At 43.1% G+C, this 22,084-nt stretch overlaps 1 protein-coding gene across 7 annotated transcripts in view; it reads right to left on the reverse strand.

Annotated features, from left to right (window-relative positions):
• Positions 1 to 6,268: 6,268 nt before the first annotated feature.
• usp6nl (USP6 N-terminal like) overlaps positions 6,269 to 22,084 on the reverse strand; it is a 59,543-nt gene continuing 43,727 nt past the window's right edge. For all 7 annotated transcript variants that reach the window (XM_078941983.1, XM_078941984.1, XM_023952232.2 and 4 more), the window contains 12 exons: positions 20,384 to 20,463; positions 18,749 to 18,788; positions 18,142 to 18,222; positions 14,660 to 14,767; positions 13,918 to 14,027; positions 13,251 to 13,299; positions 12,596 to 12,716; positions 12,214 to 12,308; positions 11,692 to 11,757; positions 11,228 to 11,327; positions 11,008 to 11,160; positions 6,269 to 8,789 (listed from right to left, as the gene is read on the reverse strand). In XM_078941983.1, coding sequence (XP_078798109.1) covers positions 7,276 to 8,789; positions 11,008 to 11,160; positions 11,228 to 11,327; positions 11,692 to 11,757; positions 12,214 to 12,308; positions 12,596 to 12,716; positions 13,251 to 13,299; positions 13,918 to 14,027; positions 14,660 to 14,767; positions 18,142 to 18,222; positions 18,749 to 18,788; positions 20,384 to 20,463 — 2,517 coding nt within the window. In that variant the 3' untranslated portion in view covers positions 6,269 to 7,275. The remainder of the gene's footprint in view (positions 8,790 to 11,007; positions 11,161 to 11,227; positions 11,328 to 11,691; positions 11,758 to 12,213; positions 12,309 to 12,595; positions 12,717 to 13,250; positions 13,300 to 13,917; positions 14,028 to 14,659; positions 14,768 to 18,141; positions 18,223 to 18,748; positions 18,789 to 20,383; positions 20,464 to 22,084) is intronic.

Consider the following 22,084-nt stretch of genomic DNA (forward strand, 5'->3'; position numbering starts at 1 on the left):
TTTGGTGTAAATATTTTTAATTACGCTGCGTTTTTGTTTGTTCTATTTTTTTTAATCGATGGCTTGTTTAAAACTGTTCAGTTGTAAATTTAACTGATAAAAAAAGCCAAAAAAAGTCTTAAGTTGCTGAAGAAATTAAAAAGAATATAACTCAGTTTAATTAAATTTTTCAAATTATGTCTAAAATTAAATTTTATTCTTTCAGTTTAAAAAACAATCAAAACAAACTTGAGCCTTCATAGCTTAAGTTTGGTTAAACTGTTAGTGATTACGCTGTCTAGTCAAACTTCTTAATCCTAAAACGTGATCGTTTGCAGCACAGACTCTACAATATAATTCATATTTAGGTTTCATTTTGGTACAGATTAGAAAATAGTCAAGTTTCATTTTAACGCTGGGGTTCAGTTTAGGTTTTTTTGTTGAAAACCTGCACAGCAGGTACATAAAGACATTCTCAATAGATCGCAGATTTCCGGAGTCACCATGGAAAGATGAAAGGATGAAAGGAACCAGAGCTGCTGCTATGGAGACAGTAGAGCAAGAAGGTGCTGGTTCAAATCCCAGAAAGCACCAGATGGAGGAAAAATGGTGATCGACAAAGCACTGCCTGATGTCCAGAATAGTGCGATGGAAGTGACTTGATCTCCAAAGCAGAGAAGCGCTGGTTCAATTCCCCGTCTCTGCTCTTTTGTTGTCGGTTTTTGCCGCTCCTTGACAGTCTTCAGCTCAAAGGAACAAAGCAACACAGTTCTGCTGTAGACAGATTAGCACAGTGGGAGTGTCTCTGTCCTTGAAGCGGGAGAGCGCAGGTTCAAGTCCCAGTCAGGGACATCGAGGTGTTCAGTCGCCTCACAATTCAAGCTGCGGCTAGGAGGAGTCAGGACGGCAGGGAAGGGGGCTTCATCTTTGCCCCCCCCCCCCCCCCCCCCCCCGAGGAAGGAGGACCAGGAGAAGAGGATCCCAGAAGAAGATGTGCATTTAGATAGATCCATGCAGAATGCAGCTTGGATGTGTGGAGGGTCTGAGCACTGAGATGCAATACAGGTAGAGCAACACCTGGAGGTGGCAGTAGGGTGGAGGGGATGTGTGTTGTAAATAAAGAAAAACTTAGATATAGAGACTATTATAGAGTGTGTATATATATTTAGTTAGAACTAACTAGCAACTTGTCTTTACAATTTACAACAAGAGAGCACAAGAAAGTTAGAAAGAGAAAGTAAACCAAGTAGTGTTTTAGTGTGAAGGTACTGATCATGATCTAGTTGGTGCTTCTAGGTATTAGAAAAAGAAAAAGAAAATCCTACCCCCCCAGTCTAGTTGGTTTAGCCTCCTGTCGGTTCTAGTCTTCTGTCTCACCCTCGTGGGTGTCTCTCTACCAGTTAGCGTAGCTCTAATATCAACCTTCATCATCTATCTTATAGCACAGAATTTATAGATCATCAACCAGACTAAAGATGAAGCTGCTCCCTTCCTCAGCATCCCTGACTCTTCCTCACCACAAACAAGAATTGTTGATGCAACTAGCCAGGACTTGAACCTGCACTCTCCTGCTTTAGAGGACAGAGACACTCCCCCTGTGCTAATCTGTCTACAGCAGAACTGTGTTGCTTTGTTCCTTTGAGCTGAACACGCTCCACATGTTTCAAAAATCAACAATCAGGTTTAAAGACACAGACTATGACATCTACTTCCTAAGAACCCTTATTCTAACTGGGAATTGAACCAGCACGTTCTCACTGGAAGCACACAGACACTGCCACCACACTACTCTATCTGCATCAGAGCAGGGAGGTTCTGGTCCATGAAAGATCTTCACGCAGAGTCAGCTTTTATAGCGACGGTTTGTTAACGAGTCGGGAATTGAACCAGTCACTCCCACTGCACTATTTAAAGCACCACACAGGTCCAAAAAAATGTTCTTTGTCGGTTTTTAAACTAATTTGGATTTATTAATACATGACAGTTGTTTAACTTACTGGTACATCCTTTTATCCGTTTGTGACGTCACACTTAACCCGTGTGCTATCTTAGATGACCCCCCCCTTACATTGACGTGTTCTCCCTACCATGACAAAGGTGGATAAAGGTGGAAAGATTTCATGTAATCCATGGACACCAGTGAAGATCAGAAATCATTGAAGAAAAAAGCTTCAGAGCACTGTCTAGTGGGTCTAGATGACCCAACTCCCAATGTTAAAGTGCCTAGGATAGCACAAGGGATACGGCACGACAAAATGTCGAAAGCTTTTATCAATTTAGTGTCTATCCATCTTCAGAACCAACTGAATCCTTTTCAGGGCCACATAGTTGCTGGAGCCTATCTCAGCTGCTTTTGGGCAAAGGCAGGATACGCCACGAAAAAAACCTCCCTTTCATGTTTTTGCTTTCATGTTGATGCTAAATGTGGGTAATTTTGGAGCCAAAGAATGTGCATTTATTTTTAATGCATATTTATAGGCATTGAGGGATGAATGCATTTTAGTATCCAGTTGTTCTCAAAGAAAACACTTAAATTTTACTTTGTTTTTTTACTTGTTGGTTTTTGCATTAAATGACATTCCAAAAAACTCCTTTTTTTCCAATTTTATTTGAGATGTATGTCCATAATATACAAAGTTTGCCGAACAATAAGTAAAAGGAAAAACAGAAGAATTTAAAAGGATATGACAATTACAGGCAAAAACATTTGTATTAAAAGACAAACAGATTTTAGTTTTGTTTAATTCACACAAAGAATAGAGGATGAACTCCTGAGGACCGGACTGTGTGGACGACCTAGCAGCCCCTCCCTGAAGCTCTTCAATTTTAGTTCAAGTTGGAGACTTGTGTCATAAATAACCGGAAGACAAAAACGGTTTTTAGAATGTTCTCTAAAAATTATGTTAAGATAACGGCCGTCCCTGGTCCACATGAGGCGTTGGCCCCTAATGGGTTAGTGACTCGCAATGCTGGGATGGAGCGGTTTGACTCGGACTAGGCGGGACAGTCCAAGTCGCAGCCCCTGGCTGGGTGACGATGAGGCGCTTTCACCAATATGAGTAGGAATATAATATAAATATAAATATCAGCCTTCAATCTGGGGGGTCTGGTGGGTGTCGGTTTGGATGTTGGAAGACTTTTTACTGGTTTGGAAGCAGCTAAAATATTTTTTAAAGTCTTAGTAACAAAAATCAAGAGGATGGAAAACGTCAGCAGTTGAAACCAACCTGCTGCTTCAGGCTTCGTCTTTGATTTTTGTCTTTTTCAGAAGTGGTTTGATTCTGTCTTTGGTGGAGACTTTGTCCTTCTTTTTGGTCTTTGTGGGTTTCTTGACTGTGAATTCTTCATCCTCACTCTCAGATGGCTCACAGAAATCTTCATCACTTTCTGGATGTGGAAAAGCAAAGAGCTGTGACACTCATGAAAGCCAAGGGAACCGTTATTTATGGAGCTGTGGAACAAAAAGTGCTAACCGGTTTTAGAAGAAGTCTTCTTTGAGGCGGATGATCTGATCTCTGACCAGATTGCGTCTAAGCCTGGGACCCACGAAGAACAATAAAAACACACAAATGAGTAAACTGAAAGAAAATGGCGATAAGACCAGTGGTTTTTTTTAAGATCGTATTTATGACGCAGAAAATTCACTGGGCGGGGTACAGTCTCCATGCTCCGCCCCTTTCTGATCATCCACCTGCAGACTAACAGATCCATGAACGTCTTTGTTCTCCTCTTCTGAGCTGGAATCTGGATCAGAACCGGACGTCTGGATGGATCTGACATCACTGCCATTTTTGTTGCCCCGCTAATGTTAGGTTGGGGGGTGTGAGGGGCTGTAAGGTAGCAGGAGAGCGTGTAAACGGAGAGGGGTCCCGTCCCCAACTTAGAGGGGAATTTCTAATGAAGTCCTGCCGCTCTGCAGAAAATATGTCCCAGAAAACTACACAGGTTTTGGGATAAAAACGGTGTAATTAGAATGAAAACTCACTGGGAACGCTTTTAGAATAATTCGGAGTGGGTCTTTAAATACAAATATTTGTCAAAGAGTATTTATGCCAAAAAAAATCACTCCCAATGATTTAAAATTGTAACCTGCAGATCTAAGAACTTTTGGATCTGCTGGTGACTCTTGAAAATCACATGAGAAGGTTTTTGTGAGGCTTATGTTATGTTATATAAGTTTAATCTTTCTATAAAGAAAAAAATTCTGTGTTGCAGATAAAAATGTCTCCAGTTTTCTTTGAGGTTTCTTTGTTGGGTGATGCTGCAGTTTATTGGAACAAATAACTTTCTGTGAAAAAAAAAAAAAAAGTACCAGTGGCGCCGTTTACAGATCAGTGGGAAACAACAGGTTAGCCTAGTGAAGAGGCTAGCTGGGAATTCTACTGTATTTGAATGTAAATGTCTAATTTTTGTAATTTAAAATAAATAAATAAGTACATGTTTATTTATTGTTGATTAATGGTTCTAAATTGACCCTAGGTGTGAATGTGTGCTGGGGCGGGGCCCTGCAGTAGACTGGTGACCTGTACAGGTGTAGCTGGTGTAGCTCCAGCAACCCCATGACCAAGAAAGGGATTCAGTGGGTTCTGAAACTGGATGGATGGATGGGTGGGTGGGTGGGTGGCATTTTTCCACCCATGTGTAGAAGTTTCCTTTGGCAAGACACTAAACCCCACCTTGCCTCTGCTGGCTATAGGTTGGCGCCAGTGTTCGGCAGCAGAGCCGCCTCCAGTGTTTGAATGGGTGTGTTTATAGGTGAACAGGAATGTGACTGTAAAACATTTTGGGCCTTCTAAGAAGATAGTAAAGCGTGATATAAGTATACGGCACTGAGACTACGGTCCTGTATACCAAAATGCCACCGCAGAGCGACAGAAATGCTAGTTTATAGGCAAATTAGGCAGGTGGCCGCGCGGTAGTGTTGTTCATCGGGAGGCGGCAGTCGCATTTGTACACAAGCACTGTCACCGCTGTGTCTTTAGGAAAAATGTTACAGTGACCAGACAGTTTCTTGACTCAGTCAGTGGCCGCCCGGGCCCATTTGGAAGTCGCACGGGGGCAGTCCGGTGACGGGTGGTTGGTTGGCAGGAAGATAATTGACTAATAGGGGGGTCTCCAAGGCCCAAAATCGTCTGATGATTGGCTGAATTCAGACTGCAACCCGCCAGCCAACCCCCCGGCCCCCGTCCTGCCATCCCACTGCCACCGTCTGATTGTGGTTGGACCGCTTGGACCTTCGTTCTGGAGAGTGCATACAGTTGAGCAGAGAGGAAGTGACAATGACATGTTTCTGGTAGCAGGGAACACAGAGGAAAAAGCCATTGCTGTGATGGATTCTGGAGATACAAACACTGAGATTTGGACAGAAAACTTCCAGATCAACAAAAAACAGGTGCCATGTAAGCTGGACACAGGAGCAGAATGTAATGTCATGTCTGTGAAAACGCTCACTGCACTGGAAGCTGCAGGTTCATTGAAAGCCAGCAAAACAAAAATAGTTCCCTGTTTTGGTCACAAGGTGGCAGCAAAAGGCAAGAAACAACTGATCTGTGACTACAAAGGGAAAAAAGCACAAGATTGAGTTTGCAATCACTCAGGAAGATGTGAGCACTGTAGTTGGAGGAGCTACACGCTCAAAAATAGGCTTAGTTCAGAGAGTAAATGCAGTTGGAAGAGAACAAGACATTCTCAAAGACTATAATGATCTGTTTGACGGTCTTGGTTGTTTGCCAGGTCAGCATCACATCCAAATAGACCCCTCAGTCTCACCCAGAAGGATTCCTGTAGCCCTGAGAGACAGAGGAGTCAAAGAACTGCAGGGAACGGAAAACATGACAGACAGAGTGGGTTAACAGCGTGGTGACTGTGGTCACACCCAAGAAAATTCAGATATGCATGGATCCAAAAGACTTGAACAGACAACATCATCCATTGCTCACTGTGGAAGAAGTTGTGTCTCGTATGCCAAACGCCAAATACTTCTGTGTTAGACGCCAACCAGGGATTTTGGCAGATCAAGCTGGATGATGAAAGCTCAAGGCTCTGTACATTTAACACACACATCGGTGGTTACAGGTTTCTACGGCAACCTTTCTGCATCTCATCAGCACCCAACGTGTTCCAGAGAGCAGGAAAAGTATAAATCTGAAAATGAACTCTTAATAAAAGGATTACAAAATGTTTTGGTTATATAGGTGGGTTTTTATAAAAGCAGATGGTAAAATGATTTGTTAGCATAACGACGGACAAAACCAGCTCAATAGACTTGAATCAAGAAAGATCCAGACTATTTTTTTTATCCCATCTTATTTTATTGAGCAAAGTATGAGAATGTTCTGTTATTTTCCTCTTTAACTTAAAAGAATATCGATGACATCAGAAAGATTTCTGCGGTTTTAGAGGCGGAAAAAAAAACCCAGACTGAAAGGACAGAGAATATTTGTAAAATTTGAAATGTGTGACTCAAATGTTGAAGATTTTGAATGTGTACCAGTGAAAGTGATCAGTGTAACAGTAGTTCACGTCAGCGTTGACAAATTTGAAAACAGTTAATTATTTTCTATCAATCTTAGTCTGTTAGTGATGTAAACTACACTACAGCGGTTTACTGTCGCCGTCACACACAAACTTCTAAAATCAAACAACAAAAGTTTTTTTTTTTCAGGGTTGAAACCTTTATCAATCAAAACTTCACAGACTTCAGAAAAGGTAAACGTTACTTGCAGGACAAATGCATTGCACGTCAGTCTGGACCCAAAAACCATGAAGAACCGTAACAGAAAAAGCGTCTTTAAAAAATGACAAATGCTGCTTTTTTCACTGTAAAATGTAAATCCAGATGAACAGTAACCCATTCAACACTGTTTTCTAACTCAACACCGGGCTGATTTTTAAAAAAAAATAACATTCACAAGCATTAAGCGTTAATGAGTCCCTATTGTCAAATAGTAAGATATAAAAAATAAAGATAAATGGAATTTTCTTTCTTTCCCTGCAACTAATAACTCTGTATATCAACAAAAAGATCCACTGTACATTTAAGACTCTAAAAGATATAGTCACCTCTGATAAGGATTTACATTCAAAAATAAAATCAAATCTTCAACTCTTTTATTCCTCTTTTTTAAAGCAACAAGTAAAAACCTTAGAGGCTGGTGTGTCCTGTAGCAGTCAGGCTCGTACTTCACTTTTATTTAAAAATAAACAACAGGGCGGAAACGAAGCCGGGACTACAGCTAGTCTTGACCACAGTGTCAGTGACTTCAGCTCAGTTTGTTCTCTGCGTCTGTCCTCCTATCAAAGCAGCATGGACTCCTGCATGGCAAACGCCTCCTGTGCGTGCCTGTAGTGTGGTTGCCCGAACAGCTGAGGGCGCTGTGGCCGTATAACCTGCCGCGGCTCCTGGTACTGTGTTCTATAATCGGGCAGGGGGTCCGGAAAAGTGAACTCTTCAACCGGAGACATTTGAGCTCGCTGAAAGCTGGGTGAGCGGGGCATTCCACCTGGGGACGGAGGAGGCGGGTCTGCAGGGTCCCACTGGAGCCCGTCTGGCGCCAGCTGGGGTCGTCCTTCTAGCACAAAGGCCTGGTTTAGCTCCCGTCTATGCTGGTCCTCGTACATGCGGTCTACCTTAGCGTACGCCGGTGTGGTTGCTGGTAGTTGTTGTGTGTAGATGGGGGAGGACCTGCCGTGGATTTCTACCTGCATGGATTTGTCCAGGGGTGACGTGGAGTCTCTAATGTTGTGGGCGGAGTCAGGCAGGCGCTGTCTGCGATATGTGGCGTAGGAGTTATTCTGCAGAGCCTTTTCAGGGGATCTGTTGTGCTGGCGTTGAGTGGTCACGTAAGCTAGCTCATTATAAGCCTTTCTGGAAAATGATGGAAGCTGAGAAGCAGTAGAAAAGTGCTGTTCTCCCCTGTTGAAGGGGGGGTGGTGGATGGGAATCTCCATTGTGGTTCTGCCTGGAGACTGTTGCTGGGAGGATGTGTGGATGCCATGGTAACTGGCTTGGATCTCTGTTGAAGTGTTCTGGTAAAACTGAGGAGCGTTTCGTGGCATTCTGGGCCCCGTTGTGGCGGAAACCAAGCTGTTAGCCAGAGTCAGTCCACGATTCAGGTTGCCATGATGCAAAGCTGACACAACAGGAGCTGGTTCAACATATGGGGTCCTCATTCTGGACGGAGGTCTCTCAAGTTCTAGGATCTCAAAACCCAGTTCAGTTAGCCCTGGGACATTGTCATACTGGGAGGCATTGGAGCCTCTGTCAGAACCAGGAAGGAATCCCTTGGGGCGTGGCTGGCCCTCCAGCTTCTCATCGTCATCTGGGTTGGAAGGTGCTGGTGACAGCCTGTGATTCCTGTCTTGGGCTGCTGCTGCTGCTGCTTTGGCAGCCTCCAGCTTTGTTTCAGACGGTTTAACCCAGCGGGGGGTTATCTCCCTGCGGGTGGTGGCTGTAGCAATGTGGTCCTGGGACCTCTGTGCGTCCTCTGTGGTGATCTGAGGCGTTGGTGTTGATGATGGGGTTGCTCCTCTCTTGGGCATGACGGAGGGGGGCTGCTTTTGTTGCTCACTGGGCAGCTCGGTCGATCCCCAGGAACCCCTCTTGTGATGACGTGTCGGTTTCTCAAGTGAGTCCCGGCGTGACCGGCTTGGGGGACGACTTTCGCCCCGCTGCATTTGAGGACTTGAGTCCTTGGCAGGCCGAGCTGCTTCTATGTGGCTTTGACCGTTAGCCACCTGGTTTGGTGCAGGTGCTGCGCGCTCAGGAGGAAGCTGCCCTAAAGGCTTCTTTGGAAGCTCGTCCTCGTTACCTGTAACCAGGGGAAGAGAAGAGCTGCTTTAACACCCAAACCAACGCTCAAGTAGCATTGCGCTGTTTCACATCAGATGAGGATCACAACAGGGATATATGACTTCATGCAACAACACTGCCATAGACGGGCCAAAAGAAAGGAGGACTGTGGTTGTAAACGACACACATTGACACTGAAAGGAAAGACATTAGAAAAAGAGATGAAGCAACCGTGAAAAAACCCTTCAGGTACCGAGAACCAGAGGTTACTTTTACCACCAATGCATTCTGGTTCTTCAAGGAAGTTTTATGCCAACAATAATCAATTGCTAAACTTGGATGGAGTCCAGGTAGACCCTGTTTGGGAGCTTTTAGAGATGTGTGTAAAATGTAACAACACAAACCGTAGCATGTAGGATATTTTTCCAAGGATTGTAGTTTGAAAAATGGACAAAACCTTTTGGTAGAGCTGTTTTAAGAAATTCTTCATCAATCGGCCTTTTCAGGGGATCAGAACTGATCTCTTCTACTTTTGTTGTCCTTCAGTAAAATCAGTAAAAGAAGGCATTGGAGTGTAACAGAGAACGTGTTAATAATTGTTTCTAATGCTTTAGAGATGGTACAATTTCCGCCTTTGAGGGTCAGGCACACAGGAAGAACGGTTTTTATTCTTTATATAATTCTGGTCGACATTAACGGATGCTGTTCTTTTTCATAAGGTTCTTCTGAACAACAGGACATGGGAACAAGCCTAAAGAGCCATTTAAGTTTAGAGCAGTCTGGTTTTTATGTGTTTGTTAAAGTATTTGGTTCCGTTTGTGGGAGAAAAGCCAAACCAAGTCACTGTTCAATGACATGGATTTGTTGTTGTCCCTGGCTCAATTCAAACTTTTCTTTCCAGTGGTGCCTTGGCACGGCTAATATGTATGCTGGCGTTTGTCAAGGTTTGTGGTTCCATCCTCACTATTCTATTCCAGATTCCAGGTGTCGGTACCATTGTAAACCTCTGCAAGGAGTCCCTCCAGCCAATGCCAAGGAGCACCAGAGAGATGACGGCTTCCAAAGAGCCGTGCATCTGGGCCCAGGTAAGTCTGGTCTATTTTTACATCTGTGTATCAAGTATAAAATTATACACTTCAGTGCTTTTTAAAAGTTTATATTTACTTTTTCCCCCAAACTAAGCCCAACCCTGGTTTTTGGAAGAAGGCATCTTTGTAGTAACTCCTCTAAGGAAGCCACAGCCTAATGCAACGTGTGAATTTGAATTTACTAGCAGTTTATTGTTCCACAACGGGGAAATGAGAAATATGTGAACTATAGATATTATAGTATGTGAGGTGCTGGGTTCAAACAACGGATTAGTCAAAAGTGCAATAGAGATTTATTCAGCCGCTTTTCAAAAACCCAAATTGAAAACAAATGATGGACTTGATACGATTTTGATTCACAATTTAGTACTTAAGCTGTGATGCCCGATCCAAGTCTGTGGGTGTGGTTTTCACCTGAGAAACATTATGCACTGAAGGCCTCATAAGCTGTTTAATGATGAACGTCTTACTGTTGGGTTTCTCTTTAGTAAAAGTTCTGCCATACATTTTTAGTAGAGGAGCAGGCATTTGGATTAAAAAAGGTTTTAAACTATTTTTGTCCCATCTGGTAATATGTGAAACTTTCCCTCTGCCTTTAAAACATTAAAATTGTCGAAGTACATGTATTTGGCCACCAGATGGCGCATTGTCTTCAGTAACTTCAGCAGCCGCTTGATTCAAAGGTTAGACAGGGTTCTGAGATAAATGAGGTTTATAGAAGCTCAAAATGTTGGACACCAGCTGAAGAAAGAAATCTTTGTGTGGGGGGGGGGTTACGTTTGAGGCGGGAAAACCCAACTGCAGTTGGACAGATGTGACACAACAGGACTGACTGACAGATGGACAGACATGGAAGGAAAGATCAGTCAGGATAGCCCACCAGTTGCTGTTGTAGGAGCCAATTTGGCCGCCACTCACACTTTTGTTGTTGTTGGCTATTATTGTTTGAGAGGAGAAGGAGAGAAGGAAGGTTACTGAGGCAGAGCAAGACTGGAAAAACACAACTATTGTACGATTAGAGAACAGGAAGCCAGGTGTGACACACCAACATTTATTTCCGTTTTGTCCTGGAAGCCAACCTTTGTCCTGAAAAGAATAAGGTATGTCATGTTGGTAATGAGTTACTTTGTGCGTCTTCTCCTGCAGTACCTGGTGGTGGCAGATCCAGCTTTGCCTTCCTGAGCTCCGTCATGGACGCCTGCAGCTGCTCGATTACAAAGTCGTCCTCATAGTAGAAGTTTTTGTTCAAAGTCACCTGCAGGAACTCCACCAGCTCCTCCATGGACAGCTTCATCAGGTGCTCTGTGAGTAACAGTTGATGGTTTAAAGACCTGGAAGGTGGTACAGATCAGTGGAGCGGGCGTCTTACTCTTGTGCAGTTTGAGGATGGTGTAGGACATTGCAGGGAGAATTCGTTCGCCCTCCAAGATGTAGATGTCCCAAATCCTGAGAGTCAGAGTGAACGGAGTCTGAGCACAAAAACAAAAGATTGGAAATGTTATTTTATTAAGCAATGTGAGAGAAGTCAGGTGGGGGGGGGGGATTCACAACAATGTGATTTCCTGGATTCTCAACTGGCTTAGAAGTGTATTTATGATGACAAAGAAATACCTACTACTTTTTGCCTCAATGTATTACATCTTAATCTTAGGTTGCTTGTATTGAAGTGAAGAACACAAAGGAGTGTAGAGCTTCAACCCTTGTGCTATCTTAGAAAAAAGGTTCACAGCACTGTCTAGTGGGTCTACATGACCCCACACCCAGTGTTGAAGTGCCTAAGATAGCACAAGGGTTATGGAAACTTTTATAGCCGGTGTCTAAATAAATACTCACTCTGTCCAGGAAGCACTGGAAGAACCACTTCATGGTGTACAGGCTGGTAAACACTTCCTGGTTGTCCTGCAAAAATAGACCAATCATCACCTCAGTGCATGTTGGAATATCACCATATTGGACAAAAGAAGGTTTTGAGAGAGAGCTGTCCTCACTAGTACAGAGAATGAGGGGTGTCATGATGAATTCTATACCATTATAAATCATTTCAAAATGAACTAAATCAATAATTAATATTGGAAAATACCATTTGGATTGATGCAAAAATTGCATTAAATGTGCTAAAACAATCTCATGGGAGCTGGAAGTACTTGCACTGTTCAGGTATTTATCTGTGAGTCACACTGGGTAAAGATGTCCTGGATCCATGTTAGGTCAGTGTATCAGATTGATCAAAAGGAATAGTTAGGATTAATCGTTACACCGCTATTGAGAACAACACTCATTATCTCTAACCTATTCAGGCATATTGAGCCTTAAAATCTGACTAGATTTTTAACTTCATCTCATCCTGTCACTCACCAAGTGCTGCTTCAGCTTGGGCATCATCTTCTTGAGGATACGGTCGTGATGCTCCTGGAAACGCATCAGCTTTGGGAAACCAGGAACAAAAAATCCTGCAATAGGATCATGGCACAAATCACTCAGTTGCATCAAGTTATTTAACATAAACTCTAATGTGTGTAGTTGCTTTTTTTTCTAATAAATCCCCTTGAAAGTCCACTGGCGAATGTCTGCTAGAGACAGAAATGCTGAATGTGATGAGAACTGCAGCGTCTGTTTGCTGTTCAGCATCAATTCTAAGCTGTGGTCTTTCTGCTGCATCACAGCTGGAAGTATTTCTGTGTTTTCCCATCAGAAAACCTCTTTAAAAAGCCTTTAGAGCTGAAGCAGAGAGCGTTACCGTGCATGGCGTGCTTCTGTCCTGACAGCAGCTTGACCAGAGCCCAGAAGGCATCTTCTTCATTCATGTAGATGAGCAGCAGCGCTGTGATCTGACTCATTCCCTGACAGTAGCCCACCTCCTGAGGAGACACAGCCACCACAATCACAGAGCTGCTGGTTAATGATCAGAGTTTGAACCACACCTCTGAGACTTTAGAACTTTTTTTTGACATTTTGGAGAACTGAAATAAGCAACATGGATTTGAACCCTAAACCTTTGAACTCCCAAACAGACCACTTCCTGACTGCAGCCTTTTCCCACACAGCCTCACAAACACAAGCAAAGCTTCTATCATCTTTTAGACCTTTTTTTTTCCATCGTAGTTTTATTATTTTAACACTAGACATCTGTGAAGAGCATCTCCACTCAGAGAAGCAGCTAAATTACTTTATTCATTTGCACCGTCACACATGGATCTACATAAATTATTGGGTTTTATGACGTTCACAAATTCTTCTCACCGTTTTAAACTCCCTGAACATTCAATCCATTCATGTCTGATGAAGTCTTTAAAATATGTTTTAGAGAAAATGAACAAATAAGTCATGACTACAATCTAAAAATGTTCAGTGACTCCAGAGGGACGCCGTCATGTCTGACGTCATGTACTCACCGTGTTGTACATGGAGTACGCCGTAAGAACGTGGAACAGCGCCTGCTGCCTGTGGAGGGAAAATAAAGCTTGTTAGTTAACTTTAGCTCTAAACTCTTTATTTTATTTATATATAGTCAGAACTGTAATTCTTCTCGTTCATCCAGGTGACTTTGACATCTGGACGGCATGTTTTCTCTTCGTAACCCTTGTACTATCCTAGGCACTTTACCATTGGGAGTGGGGTCATCTAGACCCACTAGACAGTGCTCTGAACCTTTTTTCTTCAATGATTTGTGATCTTCACTGGTGTCCATGAATTACATGAAATCTTTCCACCTTTGTCATGGTAGGGAGAACACGTCAAAGTAAGATAGCACAAGGGTTAAAGGGCAACTAAATCCATGTATATATGATAATATTTACCTTTACAACACTAAAGAATCATTTCTTATGAAATATGAGTTATGTTCACCGCTCACTTTTCCTCCCCAGAAGACGACGACTCTTGATTTAACAAATCAAAACAAACTCAGGATTTAACAAAACATGTAAGAAAATTAATTTAAGTATAATAACTTTGACCTTTACTGTAAAAAAAGTTCAATCCATACATAAACCTTTTTTACTGATTCACTTTAAAGGAAACCTGCCAGTCCATCAGCAGAGGCGGCGTGGACGGACTCACTTGACATCGTAGCGATCCATGAACATGATGTGGTCTCTGTAGGTTCTGTTTATGTCCAGGTCAATCTGCCGGACGTCAGGAGACGTCTCTCTGGCTCTGGCCTTCAGCTTCTGAATGTCAGAGTGTGAAACACACATCTGCTGAGAACACTTTGGTATTTTGATCTCATTTAACCTTTACAGGGGGGGGGGACAAAAACCACAGAACACATTTTACCTACCGCATTTGACCTTATTTCACATGACACCTGTTTCGTTTTAATTTATTGGAACATAAACGCATATTTGCTGGCATTTTAATTACATGTCAGGATTTGGTGAGGAGATACTTGAGATATTTCACTAGATAGCAAAGGTTTGATGTTATTTAGTGCAGATTTTTGTCTCTTCAAAAATAAAGAATTCTATTTTATCTCCAAACTTGATGAATATGTCTACATTCTTGAACGAACAAACAGGCTAAAGGTCAACATCCAAATAGTAAAATTGATTTTTGGATGTATTCTTTGACATCGTGATGCCATTTCTCTACGTTCATGCAAAAAGAGAAGTTGTCTTCCTTTCACTTTGACACGCTTTGTTTCCGTTTCCCTTTGAAGATGACATCATCCACTCCTAACCAATGGATTCACCTCAGCAGGTCAACTACTCTTCATGCACAATTATCCCTGTTTTGGTTTGTTCCAACATCTAATCCCAAAACAAAAGTTGATGCGATTGTTCCTGAGCTCGAGTCTCTTCACCTCGTAGAAGTCCTTCTTCTCCTCTTTTATTTTGGGAATGTCGAGCAGCAGACTCCACACTTCCCCTCGGAGCTGCAGGGGAATGCCCTTGTAGATCCTCCTGACCAGCTGCAGGAACACAATCACAACACAACTCAGTGTGGCATCAACTCACAAGTTCCACAAAAAAGGGATTCTTTTCAAACAGTCTAAAATCCTTTGACAGATTTCTCATGTTTGACCCAAACATGTCAGTAAGTCTTTGTATTCTAATCTTCTAGTAACAAACTTTCAAATATTGACAGAAAAAAGAAGATGTTTTCCCCCTGATAAATGATTAAAACACACACAGCAAAGTTTAAGTGTGAGAACATCATGATCATCTAAAGAGGGATCCGCAGAAACCTGTGAGAGCCGTCTGCTAAAGCCTTTCATTTCTGCAAAATCGGATGCAAAACGAGCATCTGGCCGCCGCCAGGAACGCCTCCTCCCAATGTGTCACGCGTGTCAGAGATACACGAGCTGCACATCGGAATGAACTACAGTCTCCCGGAGAGAAGCAAAGGGCCGAGGAAGGTGAACCTCCGCCATCTGGCTGGAGGAGCTCCAGAGGAGCATCGGCTGCTCTGCAGAACAGAGACGGGAAATCGTTTGTGTTCTCCAAAGAAAATCCTGTTTTTTGAGTCTTTAAAATGTTCGTTGACCATTTTTCTTATCTAAGAGAACAAATGTCATAAAACAATCATATTTGCTTTTCTCCTTTTAAATAGTTGTCAATCAAACTGTCGTAAAGATGATTTCTTTGAACTAACGAGCCGTTATGACGTCACAATGGTCCGGGAGCGAAGGCGCGAGCTCCCTGATGCCCAGTCCAGCCCGGATGAGCTCAGCTGCAGCATTGATGCGTTACCGCACGTATTTTAAGAGCTTGCAAGGCTGGACTTTGTTGTTGGTCGCACAAATTTAAAACTAAACTTGTGTTCTTCACATTTGTGTTCTCTCTCTGACCAAGTTTGAAGGCTTTAACCAGAGAGGGTAAAAATAAAAACAAGAATGAAATCGGGGGATTTTTTTAAATTATTGCCTCCATGAAAATAAGAAAAGTATCATAAAGTTCTGGAGGCCCGAGCAGGCTGGCTCCCCATCCCACAGCGGGTCTCCGTCTGGCTGCCGGCCCCCTCCATACCATCCGCTGACCCCTGCTGCCCCCTGGGCTTCGTTACACCACTGTAGTTCAGAAATGCCGCACAAGTCTCATTTCATCTCTGCTGGCCTAACGGCCGCGCCGCATATCTGATGTCTGCTGTGCTGAATGTAGAGGAAAAGAGCAAACCCAGCAGAGAACTGATTTACGGAGGTGTGCGAGGATGAGCGCGGCCTCCAAGAAGGCTCATAAATCTGATCTCACCTCCACGATGCATGCGTGCGGAAAGGCAGAGGAATGCCTCATTGAGGAGTAATGGCTCTGGCTGTGGATGTGTGATTTCTGACATCTATACTCCATCAGCCTCTCAGCGCCACGCTCGGTTGCTGGTGCAACAGCCATGTCATTAGGCTCAGACGAGCCTGTTAGACTAATCAGCCATTAAATGTTTGTGTCTGCAAACATGTTGACACTTGCAGAAGTCCTCTCTACGTACTGTATGGTAATAACGTGAAATCCAACATGATGCAATAAAGGGAAATCCTGCAGCTTTAATAAAAGATTTCATCGACTCTCCTGCGTGACACAGGCCTGTACAGTATTTTGAAAACTGACTTTCATGTCTCCTGGTTTGTTTCAAATTTAGAAATGGAAGGTAGATGTTTGGTCAAAGGCCAGTCCAACTTTTCTTTGAGCTGTTTTCACACTGACCGCAACCATCCGACCTCAGACGGTGACATCCTTTCATTGGTTTTCTATCCGCCTTAAGCCCTAGTCGCAGCCTCACTTAGAGAGAGATTCGGGCCGTCTTCAGGCAAAAAAATAGGAAAACACGTGTAAACCCGCTTGGAAAACGTTCATGCACACTGACAGGTCATAGTGAACATTAATACAACACGCATGTTAGAAATGAGGAAATTAGACAGAGTGTAGTTTGTGTGGACATCCTATGGACTTTTATGCGTCACCTGGACAGTACTGCAGGTTTGAAGCCAGTACTCAAACCTTATTAACCGTACGACATCGTCACCCACACATTATAAATGCCTGATACTTCTACTTTCCTTCTTAATACCACACGCACCACAACGGTACAGTCCATTTTCATGACATCCCTTGAGGTGGTCGTACGAGCCTCAAGAGAACTTAAAAAACACACCTGAGGATGCAGCTGCTCCTCTAGGACTCTCCACGGGCCCGGACAACCCGAAACCCTGCAGAACCCGTACGGGTTCATCAGGCCTTTAAAGAATTCTACTCCAGAAATGTTTAGCAATCACTATAGAGTCTACTGGACCGGGTTCCACCTCACAGAACTGCAATCACACTAAACCAGTGTTTTTCAACCAGTGTGCCGCGGCACACTAGTGTGCCGTGGGAAATTACCCTCATTAATCATTCACTGATCTAAAAACATTTTCCATCTCCAGGAAATCAGCTCTTTGTTCATCCAAACAGGCCCTGATAAAACACTGAGTAGTTGGGAATATAAAAGATCTTAAAATTACTTTTTTTTTGTGTTTATTTGATTCTATTAAAGACATTTTGATAAGAATGACGGTATTTACCAGCAGCTATAGCGGTTTGCGGGAAAGTCCCGCCCCTTTACCTGTCTCCGCCAATCATTGTTGAAGGCTTAATCACATGTCAGCAGTCTGACCAATCAGAAGTGGTTAAAGTCTTCACTTCCTTGTTCTTAATTCTGCTCATAAAGTCTCTCAGTTCCAACAAAAATACCAGCTAAAGCTCGTCTTTAGCGGTGTAGCTTTCCACAGAGTCCGGTGTCAGACCGTGAACAAAACAATGAAGCTCACAGACGCGAGTCTTTCTGCCCTTTTTCGGCAGTTTTCACACTACATCTCCCATGATGCATTGGCTTAAAGGGCCAGTGTCCCAGCGCACAATGAGTGCGCGTGAAATGTCTAGAAACCTCAACGGACAAACAAACAGTTTCTAAATTTTCTAATTTAACTTTTATTTCATTTTCATCTCTTAGAAAAAACAGCCGCAACTTCCTGCTTTTTTGGTCACAATTATCACAAAATGCACGTGAGATTGCGGGGGGGGGGGGGGGGGGGGGGCTGTCAATCAATAGAGACCATGAATTTCTGCTTATTATTATTTTTTTTTTTGGATGCTGGTGTGCCGCGGGATTTTTGTCAAGGTTAAAGTGTGCCGTGGCTCAAAAAAGGTTGAAAAACACTGCTCTAAACGAACGAACATGATACTTCCATCAACACAGGGACGTCCAATCAGCTCAGCCAGCATGGGGTCGTGACCTCCTTCCAAAGTGACGGTTTCATTCCAAATATTCTCAGTTGTGATAAGAACAAAGCACACACAGAGATGTGACCTTTACCTTCTCACTGTTCTTGTATTTGTCCCAGCTTTTCAGCATCTTCAGCCACTTGGTGGTCCTCTCCAGCTCTGTATGTTTTTGCTGTGAAAGTAAGAACAGGTTTACATTAATAACTCATCTTCACATCAAAACAAACCCACAAACACGGGGTCATCGCGTCTCCGGAGCAACTCATTTTACTGAGCCACAAATCAAATGTCTGCTTTTAAAGACACGAGGAAGTGAAACGCTTCAAAACATGGACACTAAACTCAGCCTGTAGGTTTGGAAAACTTCTGTTTGTAGGAGGATTGAAAAACTCAAAGATATTGTTAGACTAGACAGAAATAAAGCAAAACTATCCTGATTATTCTCTGTGCAGCTAATTATAAAGAATACAAAGATCTGCTGCTCATCTATTTCTAGAACATCAGCAGCTTTTCTTCAATATGAACCTTAAAGCTGGAACTTTCCAGGAAATCTTTGTGCATTTTCACTCTTAAAAACAAGAGTTGACGTGTTTTCCTGCAGGGGTGGGGGTGGGGGGTTCTTTGGAGCGTTACAGTGGAGGGGAGTGTCCTCCTCTGAGTTCAGAGTCATGAGAAGCGTCCGAAAAATCCTCACCCACCTTTTCCTCCAACGAGTCGAAGGACGGAAGTTCATTTGGGCTGAAGAGAGAGAGAGGAAAGGAGGTTAAAGACAGGAACGTGTCGGATTGGAAGCAGGATTTTAAGCTGATCTGTCTTTTTGAAGATCCTGGAGTTAGAGGTCGTCACTCTCCGTGACTCCTGCAGTCACAGGAGGAGGATCAGGGCTCACACAAACAGGAAATAACAGATTCTGTAATCTGGACTCTTATTATCTGAGTCTCTGAAGCGTCTCCTGCCCTCAGAGCAAACAGAAGTGCAGTTCTGCCACGGCGGGGAAGGTTTCTTTTATTAGTCCTGTTTTTATTTTCAACACAGACACAGTACCTTAAATAAAGCTGTGAAAATGGGATTGTTGTTGATTCAGAAAATTATAAACCTAAAATCTAAAACCAGGCTGTTTTCTCAGTATCTGTGCATAAGAAGTGGCGGCGTCTCTAAACCAAACCCATTCACTTTTTTTAACCAGCTGTCAAAACATTCTCTACCATTTTGGGAACTACGCGTTTTTTTCTCGTAACGCATGAGGTAAACTTTTTGGTCCTCTGGATAGTCTTTCCAGCTTTCAGATTTAGTTTACCGTACCAGAGTTCATTTGCAAGTTCCACCGTCCTCAAGTGGACCAGAGTCCGCCTGCTTTGCTTCTAGTTCAGATGAGCTTTCACCGCTGCAAAAACAACGTAAACAAACTGATGTGGACCAATCGGAGAGTTCTTTACTTTATTCTGCTGCTCTAAGCGGCCGGACAGCTCAGTTATGTGCAGGACGGGTAAACGGATAAAATACAGGGTCGTGTCAGGATGGGCATCCGGCGTAAAAGTAGACCAGTACTCTCTAATACTCCTGGATACTTTTCAGTACTGTGGACACGATCAGTCCAAATCAGTTTGTTTATTTTGTTGTGCAGATGTAAAAGACCAGCAGAACAAGCAAACTCTGGTTTTCCGGAAACAAGCGGTCCGACTGTGAGAATGAAAACAGACTCACAATGGGCCAAAAGAGCAGAGCAAACTAAAGATAATAAAGGACTGAGGTTTTGGAAGGTACCACCCCGTAAGGGAGCAGTTGGTAGAACTTCAGGATCTTTCCACGTACTTTGATCTGCTTCAGTTTTTGGGATCTTCTCATGAGTTTATGAGCAAACTGAAAATAAAAGTCCCATCATTTCCAGACCCAGAAAGTCTGGAAAACACCTGTTTTTCAGAACCAAAGTTCAATAAACTCAGAAGCTCTCCTCCTTTTCTTCCCCCCGACCTTCATGTTCTTCTTTTTTTTTAATGCCTTGCACCTCAGGAGACTTCTGTCCCTGTCAGAAACGATCAAAAACCCCAGAAGGGTCCGTCCGCCACCCCCCTCCATGTCACACCGCCCACAGAGGGGACTGGATCGCACCACTCCATCCTAACACTGATGCCCTGTGATTATGGCTGTTTCCTGCCTGCATGTGCCGGCCTAAATATAACACACCGCCGGCGCTGCCTGAGAGCCTGGTGGCCTTTAGAGCCAAAGCCACAAACACTCTGCTGTCAGTTAGACTCGGCTTCACAGCCAGCCCGTCCTGTGAGGCGTGGCGGCTGTGCTGAGCTCGGCTGAAGGTTTTCATGAGGACAACTCACTGGACGAAGCCGAAGCGGTCGGTGACTTTGTAGATGTTGTAGTTGGTGTCCTCCCAGGACTCCACAACGGCTTCTTTTCCCTACAGGAAGAAAAATCAAAGAAAATCTGAGGAATTTAACTCACAACCGTGACGGAATGGAATAAGAGTCCAGGTTATTTTATGATACCAAGAACAAAAATACATTTTTTTCACTTTTCTTACATTCTTAGTTGTCTTTTACGCGTTAGTAATTGCTTTTAGTCATCGTATGCTGTTTTTGTTCTTAATTTGCCTCATTTGAAACTTTTTTTTGCCTTTTCTTTTATTGTAAATCACTTTCGCCCCTGAAGGGTTTGTAAAGTGCTATTTAAAGAAAGCTTCATTTATTTACTATATGATGTTACTTCAAAGAACACAAACACCACTGTTGAGTGATAAATGATCACTCCATGTTTTCGGTTTTAATATGATTCAAGGTTTTTCTGTGATTTTCTGTGGTTTATCCGTTTTTAATTACACTAAAAACAGTCAAATAATGTAATGGCGTTCTTCACTTTTGGTATTAAAACAGTTTTATTTGAACCCTTGTGCAATCCTAGTCACTTTAACATTGGGAGTTGGGTCATCTAGACCCACTAGACAGTGCTCTGAACCTTTTTTCTTCAATGATTTGTGATCTTCACTGGTGTCCATGGATTACATGAAATCTTTCCACCTTTATCTACCTTTGTCATGGTAGGGAGAACACGTCAATGTGAGGGGGGGGGAGGGGGGGGGGGTCATCTAAGATAGCACACGGGTTACAAAAATTAAGTGAACCGGTCCCTACTGTATCTCACATCCTCCAAATGTACACACTGGATAGGCCACTAAGGTCAGCTTCCTTCAGCAAAGCAGAAACCAGGAGAAAATGAGAAATGTTTTGAGCCATGTCATGGAGAACTCAGTGCATTACTACCATCAGCCAAGTCAACCTGTACCTGAGAACTAGAATGGATGCTTTGTAAGTTATAAACAAAGATGATATGGAGATCCGGAATCTAATTTCCATAGCTGTCATATTATCATCATCATCATCATCATGGTGTCGTTTAAACAAACAGCAACACCCTTCCGCATCTTCTTCTTTGTCTTTTGACTCCTCCCTTTAGGGGGCGCCGCAGCGAATCATTGTTCTCCTTTTAACCCCCTCCTCTGCATCCTCCTCTCTCACAGCAACCACCCTCATGTCCTCCTCCTCTTCCTCCATCCTTTTCCTCCTCTGAAACCATCTCCACTTGCTTCCATGCGTTGGATCTCCAGAACATCCGACATGATCTGTTCCTCTGATGGATTCATTCCTGATCCATTCTGGTCTCCACCAAAGAGAACCTCAACATCTTCGTCTGTGCTGCCTCCAGACCAACAACATGGCTGCTCTCATTAGTCAGGAAGCACAGAAAACATACGGTTAATGTCTGCATGAAGAGACTAAAGCATTCACAGAGCACAGATATGAAACTATCGTTCCATTTTCTATCCATCTACCATTTTCCCCTGAAGGCTGACATTCGGGGCATTGATTTGTCAACCCGTCTGTTTTTGGCTGATCAATAATAATATAAAACTTCTCTAAACTCTGGTTGTGATGAGAAATGCCGTTTATCATTTAAAAAAACGTGCAAAGAATGATCAAACTAAGAGCATTTATAACAAATATCTCCCTGCTGCCGTTGGTGTG

This window comes from Oryzias latipes, chromosome 23, assembly GCF_053564925.1.
Source record: "Oryzias latipes strain Hd-rR chromosome 23, Olatipes_Hd-rR_3.1".
NCBI lineage: Eukaryota > Metazoa > Chordata > Actinopteri > Beloniformes > Adrianichthyidae > Oryzias > Oryzias latipes.